Below are 11,094 nucleotides of genomic sequence, written 5' to 3' on the forward strand. Positions count from 1 at the left end.
AATTCCACCTATCCCGTAAAGGGTGTAGGGAATGTTACTCTTCAATTAAATCAAGGTAACACAATTCATTTGCAAGAAGTCTTATATGTACCTGATCTCAAGAAGAACCTGGTGTCCATTTCGGCAATGGAAGACAAAGGCTACAAGGTGGCCTTCATCGATGGCAAGGTACATGTGTGGAAAAAGAATTTTAAAGATGCTTTCACTCTTGGGTTTCGGGTTGACTCTTTATATCAAGTTGGAGGAAGTCCGTTGGGAGTCATGTCTTGTGACACAACTCTACAATCTGAACTATGGCACCGGAGGTTTGCCCACCTTCATTATAAGGCTCTACCCGATGTGAGACAGATGGTGACAGGGATGCCCGAGTTTAAAGTAGAGCATGAAGGTGTATGTCCGAGATGTGCCGAAGGAAAGCTCAAAAGGGGACCATTCCCCTCAAGCCATAGCAAGACCTCCGACATTTTGCAGTTGGTTCACTCCGACATATTTGGTATGATGCCCGTGAACTCTTTGGGAGGATATCTATATTATCTCACTTTTACAGATGATTATTCTCGCAAGACTTGGATATAATTCTTGAAAAAGAAGGATGAAGTGTTCTCCTGGTTCCGTCACTTCAAAGCCTTGATCGAGAATCAAATCGAGAAGAGGATCAAGATTTTAAGAACTAATAATGGGACCGAGTATGAATCCAATGAGTTCCACGAATTTTGCAAAGAAGTTGGCATTAAGAGGGAGACCACAACACCATACACTCCTGAGCAAAATGGTGTGGCTGAAAGGAAGAACCGTACGATTTTGGAAGCTGTTCGTTCTATGCTCCATGATCAAAGGCTTCCAAAGTTTCTATGGGCCGAAGCTGCGAACACCGCCGTATATGTTCAAAACCGATGCCCTCATCAAGCATTGGATTCCAAGACTCCCAAAGAAATGTTCACTGGTAAGAAACCTGATGTGTCTCATTTTAGAATTTTTGGAAGTCTCGTATATTTTCATGTGCCAAAAGAGAAAAGAAGCAAATTGGGTGCATCTGGTAAGAAGGGTATCTTTGTGGGCTACAGCGAAACTTCTAAGGGCTATAGAATCTATGTGGTTGGTCAAAGGGAAGTCGAAATAAGTCATGATGTCACCTTTGACGAAGATATGGCTCTTAGCAAGGTTGACAATCTTCCTATCCTTAGGAAAGATAAAGAAGCTGACACCAGGAAGTCGGATGAGAAGGAAGATGAGACGATGCCCGATGTGGAAGAACCTATGGATCCCATTGATCCCCCTCCACAAGAGCCTTCCTCTTCTAGGAAGAGGCCCTCATGGCTTAGGGGGACTCTTGATGATGCCGAAGGACATATTGCACCCAGAGGGACTTTCCATGAAAGTAAGAAGCCGACCAGGTATCAGGGATACTTGACTATTATGAGCACCATCATTCAAAATGAGCCTTCATCGTTCGAAGAAGTCGTGAAGCATCAAGTATGGAAGGATGCTATGAATGAGGAATACGAGTCCATCATGAAGAATGATGTTTGGGATGTGGTCCCCAGACCCCGGGACAAAACAGTTGTCACCTCAAAGTGGCTTTACAAAATCAAGCATGGAGCTAATGGGAGGGATGAAAAGTATAAGGCTCGCTTTGTTGCTCGAGGCTTCTCTCAAAAGGAAGGTGCAGATTATGATGAGATACTTGCACCTGTTGCTCGATACACCACCATCTGCTCGATCATAGCCCTTGTCGCCTCGCAAGGATGGAACCTACATCAGATGGATGTCAAGACCACGTTCTTGCATGGTTCGATTAAAGAGGAAGTCTATGTGGAACAACCCAAGGGGTTTGATATTCATAATCGGGAATCTCACATATGCGGGTTGAAGAAAGCTCTCTATGCGCTGAAGCAAGCACCTCGAGCTTGGTATGAGAGGATCAATAGCTACTTGATGAAGTTGGGATTCACTAGGAGTGAAGCCGATCTGAACCTTTATTTTAAGGTTGAAGATGATAAGCCTCTCATACTAGTGTTGTATGTTGACAACCTCTTTCTGACAGGTGCAGACCCTCTCATTCACAAATGTAAGAGGGAGTTGGCTTCCGAATTTGAGATGAAGGACCTAGGACTGATGCACTATTTCCTAGGGCTGGAGGTCTGGCAAAAGCCAGGAGAAATTTTCCTATCTCAAGGAAAATACGTGGTGAAGATATTGGAGAGATTTGGTATGGTGGACTGCAAGCCCGTGACTACCCCGATGGAGCTTAACTTCAAGAAGTTATGCGGTAGTGTTGCCGGACTTGTTTTGGGAAATGCTTTTGAGTATCGTCAACTCATTGGAGCATTGATGTTCTTGGTGAACTCTCATCCAGATATATGTTTTGCAGTCAACAAGTTGAGCTAATATATGGTTGACCCTCATCACTCACATTGGATTGGTGCCAGGAATCTTCTGAAATATCTTCGGGGCACAATCACTCATGGGTTGAGATACACTGCCAGAGATGTGAGGTTACATGGATATTCCGATGCTGATTGGGCAGGCAGTGTGGTGGACCGAAAGAGCACTTCTGGGTGCTGTTTCTCTTTGGGTTCTACCTCGATATCCTGGATGAGCAAGAAGCAGAAGTCGGTGGCTTTGAGCACCACTGAGGCACAGTACATTGCTACGAGTATGGCCTCCTGTGAGGCTATCTGGTTGAGGAAGCTCTTCAATGAGTTGTTTGGACATATGCTGGATACTACCATAATCCTCTGCAACAACCAGAGTGGGATTCGTTTATCAGAGAATCCTGTATTTCACGATCGCTCCAAGCACATCGACATCAGGTACCACTTTATCCCGGATATGGTACAATGAAGAGCAATAAGGCTCCATCATATTGGGACTGATGAGCAAGTAGATGACAAACTGACGAAGCTCCTGGGAAAGGTCAAATTCTTGACTCTCTAAGAACGACTAAGAGTCGTGGAGAGACCCTCTTATGAGGGTCCTGTATGATACATACATTAAGCTCTGGGAGCACCAGGGGGCTTCGGGTACTTCTTGGAGCGACGAGCAATAGGGTGACTCACCCTCCCCTAGTGGTGCGCTATGTACAGGGTGAATGATTCAGCCTTCCCCTGTGTTACCCCGTGGTGACATGTAGGCAGGATGAGTGGTTTATCCTTCTCCTGCCGAGACATCCTACCCATGCAGTATGGGACTCATGGGAAGTACCTCTCATATGGCCAATGAGTAGGGAAACAAGGATAGGGACCATAGTAGTACCGATGGACGCATCGTGTATCTACCATACTCCCTATGCTAAGATGACATTGATCTGGGATCAATTGGAACTGACTTTGGGTCAGTGAGAGTGATATAACTCACTCTCTTTTGGAACTGACTTCGGGTCAGTAAGAGTGGTATGAGACACTAGCTTTATTTGGAACTAATTTCGGGTCAGTAAGAGTGCTATTGGACATTCTCTTTTATCTGGGACTGACTTTGGGTCAGTAGAGGATGGTATGATACATTCTCGATCATTTCTTCTTCTTCATAGTTCAGCAGAGCAGAGCCGAGTGGAGCAGTGCACGGCAGTGCAATTGATGGCAGAGATAGTACCGACAGACAGATGGATCAGCAGATGGAGTTCTCCCTAGTTGAGAGGGAGTGTTAAAATTAGCAACTAGGGCCAAACTCCATGTGCATCATCTTATTTATGGCAGTTGATATCTTTCTTGGATTCCTCTCATCGAGAGGTGTAGGATTGATCTAACGATCATCTGATTCCGACATGTATTCATGGAGATATAAATTTATTTGTATTTCTTAACAATTTGTCAAAGTCAGCTAGCAAGCATAATAGTGTTTTACACCCCCAGCTTATCCTCAACGTGGCATATAAGAAGAGGAGACCTTGAGGCATTATCACACTCATCTCACCATCTCATTCCTCTCTCTCCTAGTCTCTTGGGTATGTGTAGGAGGAAGGGCACTCACACGTGGGAGAAGGAAGGACGCAGGTCTGTTTTAGGGCAGCGTTGACCTAGGGCTGACCGTGGAGCAGCAGCACTGTTTTATGCATGCGTTGACCAGCGTGGAGGCTTTCTTGACTGCGGTTTGGGTTGGGCAGCCTCTCCTAGGCTAGCCGCATTGCTAGACAGCCTAGCATTGACCTATTGGAGCATATGTTTGACCAGCATTGACTGGTTAGGGCTCACTGCAGGTATGGTTGTATCGTTGACTGTTGTTTGACCTACTTGCGTTGACTGTTTTGGGATGCTTTCTATTGTTGTTGGAGGTCGAGTTCTCCTAGGTTATCTTGAGGTCACTTGGGAGTTATTTGACCAGTTTTGACCTTGCTAATTTGGATTATACTACTGCTATTGTAAAATCACAGATTTGTGATATTGTATTATCTCTCTCTCTCTGCTGAATTATTGAAGAATATAGAAGAATTGATCAAAGGGTTTCCCCAAATTGAGGTTTGTTCCTGGATGGTGCCACATCTAATGTCTCTTGTCTTGGCTTGTCTTCTGTTGTTTACATTTATGTTCTATCTGCATTTTACTATCATGTTAATGTGAATGCTATACTGGAAATTGACATTGGGCTAATAAGAAGATTTGAAGGAAATTGCTCTTAAGCATAGAACATAAGAAGAGAACTCATCTATCTCTGCAGAGGCTGCTACTTGGTCCTTCTTTGACCTTTTCTTCCCGTTAGGGCATTTAGTAGCATAATGCCCAATCTGGTGGCACAAAAAGCACTTGATCTTGCTAAGATCTTTTTTCCTTCTCACCCTTGGAGCTCAACTTTCCACCACCACTTCTCTTTTTGCCCTTGGATCTGCCCTATTCGCCGACTAGCGAAAAATTCTCTTCATCTTCCTCGGTCTTAACATGAGACCCAGCTTGTCTATGAATCTCCTCTTGGACACAGTCACCCCATAATCGCTCCTAATCTGGAAGCTTTTCTCTGGCACAAATCCTATTTGTGAAGGCTTGCCACCACTTGGTGAAAGCCAACGTAGCAAAATTCACCAGATCCCTATCTAGAACTATCTCGCCCACACCAGCCAACTCTTCCCTCACTTGGGTAAACTTGGTGAGGTAAGACACCACAGAATTTGACTTGGACATTTTAATGTTCCCAAAGCTTATCCTTCAATACCAACTTCATGGTTGTGCTCGAACCCTAATAGAGACCAATGATGGTTGTCCACATGGCTTTGGTTGTCTTCTTCCCAGTCAAGTGAGGAATAATGTGGTCTTTGACTCCCTCTAAGATGATTCTTCTTGCCTTGGCATCCTTCTTGTTATGTTGAGCCAACTGCTTAGGATCAATGGGTGCAGCTGAGACATTATCAACAAACTCCCATACCCCTTGCTCCTGCAGCACCATTGTTATCCTCTCATGCCAGAAACAAAAGTTGGACATGTCGTCTAATCCGTCTTCAAATCTGAGACCTCAATAAGTCATATTGCCAATTTGCATTGCTAAAAAAAAACCACACTGCCAGAAACAATGTGCACTGCCCAAAAACCCGAGTGCCCAAATCAATCTGATAAAATCGCTCCCTCTGAATCGCAGCACCTGCACCTACAGATAAAAATTGTGTTTGGTCTTCAACCAAAGTCTACACTCTAATACCATGTTAGATTTCCTTCAAACCCAATAATTGATTCACAAATTCTAAGTGTAAAACTAGAAATGCAAACAATTGTCACACTAGAAACTTAAATTGCAAATGCACTAAGTTTTCTAACTTAGCATGCATAATGGAAAATAAATAATAAATCTGAAGACAAACACATTCAACACATAGAACACAAGATATACCCAAGAAACCCCAACTCGAGGAAAACCTGCAACTTTGTGTCTTTTTATTATCTTCAGCAAAAGGGTTTTCTTCAGAAAATTACAGCAAGGGAGAACTTCCCTTTCACCACAGGAAAACAACTAATCAACCTCCAAGATAACTCGATCTTCCTTCTATGCACTTGATCTACTGAAAGAGTCAAGACAATGCAAATATGCCTAATTGCGTACATGTGCGAGCATAGATCTCTCCTTCTTACACACACGTGTGAACTGGAGACTGCGCAAATGTTGTCTAAGCTAAGGCAATTTGACCATCACTCGATCTCTTCCTCTTGGATGTTGAACCACCGCGATCTGTTGAACCCATTAGTTTCCTCTCACTCATTTGACACATTGTTTGTGCTCAACTAACTTGCCACTTGCTCTATCTCCTCTTATAATTTCAACCTCAACCCTAACATCTCTCTCAACAGTTGAGATTAAATCGTGATGAAGGGCTAAGATTAAATCATAAGTTAACTTAGGAATTTTTAATTTTTCCTAAGTCCAACTTTAGGAAATAGTTAAATAAATTAATATTCTGCTAAAGTGGTTGTCTTGTGGGTCCCTCTGCTAGCCTTAGCACTTAGGCAAGCAGAACCCTTACTTCTCTACTCCAATCAACAATTCAACAGGCCACAAAACTAGTGGTTCAAGTTATTCAACAAGGCAGACATACCACTGCTCTGATACCATTGTTGGAATGTATAACCAGAATGAAAGAATAAGCGTGAATTGCATTTCATTAAAGATGATACACATATTAAATATTTTGACTGTTGGATTTAACTTCTAAGGTTTCTTGCACTTCCAATAATTATCCACATTCCACACCATAACCCTAATGGATTAGGTGTACAACAATAAGCATGTGAATTTCCCCTTGGACCCACTTTTTATCTCCCCCTTTTATGTAATTATACCTCCTTATAACTCTGTCTGTGTATATCTTGCAATCGATGATGCATTTCATTTTACTATTTTTCCATGTACAATGTTCACATATTACATTGCTAGGCCCTTTTCCATTCATGATATATACAATCATACATTACTAATCTGGGGATCAAAAACTGGGATGTTACACCAATAGCTACTCAATTCTCAGCCAATTAGATATAAATTCAGTTGAATATGGCCAAGTTTGTAATCACTCTCACTTGTAATCATAGAGTCAAATATTGGACTAGAAAAACTATAAATGGCTTTGTTAAATTTGGCAACTAGGGCCAAACTCCACCTTGGACGCTCATATGATGCAGCTGATATTTTTATTGGATTCCTCTCTCCGAGAGGTGTAGGATTGATCTAAAATCATCTCCATGTACAAATGGAATTATAAATTTATTTTGTTTATGGACAAATTGTCAAGGTCGACCAGCAAACTAGTGTAGGCTCAGAAGTCCAACAGTCATGTCTATTCATCCTCAACGTTGCATATAAATAGAAGAAGCATCTTCCTCATTTGTTCACTCATCTTCACACATCTCTCTCTCCTCATCTGATTGGGTACAGATTTCTGGGCAGCTCCTCTCTCCACACGTGCGAAGGAAAGGACGGCAATTTTCTGTTTTGGACGTTGACCAGCGTTGACCAAATTTCAGGAATGGTTTGACCAGCGTTGACTTGTTTGACTGTGTTTTTGTTGGGGAAAAAAAATTTGGGCAGGCCACATTTCTGGGCACAAAAATCGAGGCAATCCGTACTGTTTGACCAGCGTTGACTGCAGAAGGGTTTGACTGCAGCATTGACCAAGTTTGACTTAGTTTTTTGGGACTGTTTTGGGCTGATTCGGATGACTGTTGGAAGCCGAGTTGACTGGGTTTGACCGAGCTGTTTTGGAGGTCAAATTCTGCTCTGTTGACCAGCGTTGACTTTCTGGTTAGGGCTTTCTGTGGCAGATTTCACTTTGATTGGGCAAGTAAATATTAAATATTTTACTCTTTCTCTCTGCCAAACTTTTGAAGAATAATAAGAAGAATTGATCAAAGGGTTTCCCCACATTGGGGTTTGTCCCTGGCTGGCGCCATATCTTGTGTCCTCCTGTCTTGGCTTGTCTTCTACTGTTTTATTTATGTTCTATCTGCATTTACTGTCAAGTTGATGTGATTGCTAATCTGGAAATTGATATTGGTCTAATAAAGAAAATTAAAGTAAATTGCTCTTAAGCATAGAACATGCCATTGTTATCTAATATTAACAGGTTTGTTAGAAGTACATTTTAGGGTGAAACAAGAATGCCTTCTACCTCCCCTCTACTTCCCAACTTCTTTGGATTTTTTATCATCCAGCCGTGCCAAGAAGAAAAACGATTGCTCAAAAACACCCTTGGCATAGCTTACAATCATAGTCCAGTCATAGTCCTCCTCCACCAATATGGCACTTCTTGCAATAAATTTGCAGACTTGCATAAACAACTAGAAGTCCTTTAAAATTCTGCTAAGGATGAAAATTATCAATAAATTAAACAAGATAGAAGTTCTTCAAAACTCTGCCAAGGATGAAAATTATCAATATACTAGAAAATATAAAAATCATGGGAATCAAGTCCCGAGGGTTAGCTTAAGTTCGATAGAGAAGCAATTAAGAAAATAATATCTCAGAAGCGAGCACGTCAATCTGTATAGAGAAAAAAAAAACGCAAGAAGCAAGCAAACCAAATAGTAAACTTGATTTTCTTAACAAGTTGAACCTCAAATGACCAGCCTCTTACCCTATTCTCTTCGATTACAAGAAAACGTGATCATCAAATTCATTCAATATAAAAATCATATTCTAAAATTGAGGTAAACAACTTTTCAGCATAATAGCAAACACTTACCAATACCAAAGTTAATAGTTTCCCAGAAGAAACTGGAAAATTGGAGCATGAAGAGAATGGAAAAATGGCGATAATATGGGGAACCCACAGACCATCAAAGATAACAAGAAAATAGCATACTACTATTAGAAAGTCATCAATTGCCTATATCATTATTTTATATGTCCAGCCTTTGTCCCCAAACGGGGTAAAACTGGAACATTGCCCATAATATTCCCCTCACCTAAGAATTTACACAGAACGATGAACCATTCAGAAAAACACCACGGAAAAACGTAATATGCCAATCAAGGACAAGTAGAGTTGAGCAACGTATCATGTTTTATGTGTACAGAACCTAAACCAATCGGAGAAATATACAATGGCCTCCACAAAGGCAGTTAGTATGCATTATTAAACTCAGGGTATCAACGCTCACTACATAAGTCCATTCCAAAGACTCTTGAACATGAAGAAACTCTAAAGAATACATAGTATCACTTTTGTTGGGATCATTTGGAGAAATGATGACTCAGGGTTAAGGTCAGTGGAGAGTTTGCAAGTCACAGTAAAAGCATGGGTTTCTAACAAGCATGGGCTTATGCAAAAACCTAGAGTTTTGCCAGTTTAACACAAGGATAAAAGTCCAAACCCGACAAGCACGATCCCTCAAAAATATGGTTGACCAAGTCTTTTGATATATGAGTTGTGTCAATACAGCAAACTGGCTCTTGTTATAATTGGGTTGTGCTATTTAGGAGGTCCCCATGTTAACAGGGTCATCTTTGCAGTTGAGGCAAGTATTGAATCTCGGATGACTTGGACTTGGATACCCTCTCCAGCTTAAAAGAGTTTGATACCAGGGGTTGAGTGAATTATTTAAAGGTGGGTATAATAATTTATTTTTTCTCTGTCTCGGGTTTATCTGAGGTGGTTGGGATGAATGATTGGATCTTTCTCACCGGGTTCAATTCTCTATTATCACTTCAATTCCCTATCATCACTTTGATATAATCACTTTATATCACTTTGATATTCCTCCTATGAAATATAAAGAATAAACAAGACTGATCTGGAAGTAGTGCCTGTTGTTCTTGGGGATAGTTAAAAAATTTCATAAACCAGAAAACAGATGTGTGCTTTAAAAATATTAAAGATCGCGGTGGTGTAAATGGCTCAAGTAAAGTGAAAACGCAGATCTGAATACGATTGGAGAAGAAATTTAAATTTCTCCCTCAAATTTGCTTTGATAGATGCAAAGCCAATACAGATTATAAATTTCACAAAATTGAAAAAAAACAAAACAAGGGAGGACTGGTGATTTAGGAACCTGACTGTGGTTAATCCGGATTTGCCGCAATGTGGGCACTCAAAAGGAGCAGGAGTGTCTCTGTACAAGGTCTCCCGCAACGGAATCCCCTCTGGAAAGCCATAAATGGCATTGGAAGGAACAATTCCCCCCTGATGAGCGTTGCCCATGGAAAAATAATACTTTTGGGGTGGAGGGGGCACCATCACTGTCTGCATCGGCTTTGCAGGATACGCATACGGAATTCCAATTGCTGGCTCCTCCCTCATCCTTTCCTGCTGCTTCTCGTCAGCCATCTATGCCAAAGCTATCAAAAACCCACCCTTTGCAAAAATTAAAATTATGGAGATTAGTTACTCAATCCTTGCAGTCACAGATCACGATGATATTAATCCGAGTGAGCAGTTTCTGTAAAGTAATTTATTTATAGGATTCGAAATGCGAGACAGCTGATGAATGCCGAGGCACTTGCGATGAGGAATGCTTTTAGACCGAAGAAATGTCAATGCTTTCTAGAAACGCTCCATAGATGACAACGCGGACTACAGAGATCACAACGCGGACTACAGAGAGGAAAAGAGAACATAAGTATCAATTACTCAATTTTCCATATCATTATGGAATTGGAAAATGATTAAAGTGTTTTTTGGACTCCTAGTTTGTTTAGTGATGCTATATGGGTACGAATTGTGCGCTAGTAACACTCCCGTCTCAAAATAGAAACAAATTGAGAAAATCCAAAAACGCTTGATCATGAACAAGTTCAAAATAAAAAAGTTTGGTACCTTATGAGATAATGTTGAGTGAAACAAGAGCAATTTCCATTAAAGGAATCGCTATGGTGCGGCCCATAAGATACCTAAAAAGAATTGAACAAATGAGAGTAGGTAGATGGCCTAATGTTATCTTCAATGAAGGCATCAGTGAAAGAAAGAAAACATGGATAAAACAAAACTACACATGGATGCAAAAATGGGATATCTACATCAATGTTTGTCCCACAAATAGCAAGGAGCTAAAGGATTTTGTTATGGAGAAGTTTTGTAAAAAGTATCGGGAAAAGAGTTGGGTAGAAAGAATAAATATTACATTGAGGAATTCAACCCTACATGTGATTTACAACAAAAAGAGTTCATTGGAGCTAGCATTTCAT

At 41.1% G+C, this 11,094-nt stretch overlaps 1 protein-coding gene across 1 annotated transcript in view; it reads right to left on the bottom strand.

Annotated features, from left to right (window-relative positions):
• The window catches only part of GILP (GSH-induced LITAF domain protein), a 50,661-nt gene extending 40,161 nt beyond the window's left edge, over window positions 1-10,500 (bottom strand). Inside the window, exon 1 of the mRNA XM_089403297.1 lies at window positions 9,963-10,500. Coding sequence (XP_089259423.1) covers window positions 9,963-10,237 — 275 coding nt within the window. The 5' untranslated portion in view covers window positions 10,238-10,500. The remainder of the gene's footprint in view (window positions 1-9,962) is intronic.
• Window positions 10,501-11,094: the final 594 nt, after the last annotated feature.

Source organism: Pinus tabuliformis, chromosome 2_1 (genome assembly GCF_031772625.1).
Source record: "Pinus tabuliformis cultivar Carrire ecotype Pingquan chromosome 2_1, CPIR1, whole genome shotgun sequence".
Classification (NCBI taxonomy): Eukaryota; Viridiplantae; Streptophyta; class Pinopsida; order Pinales; family Pinaceae; genus Pinus; species Pinus tabuliformis.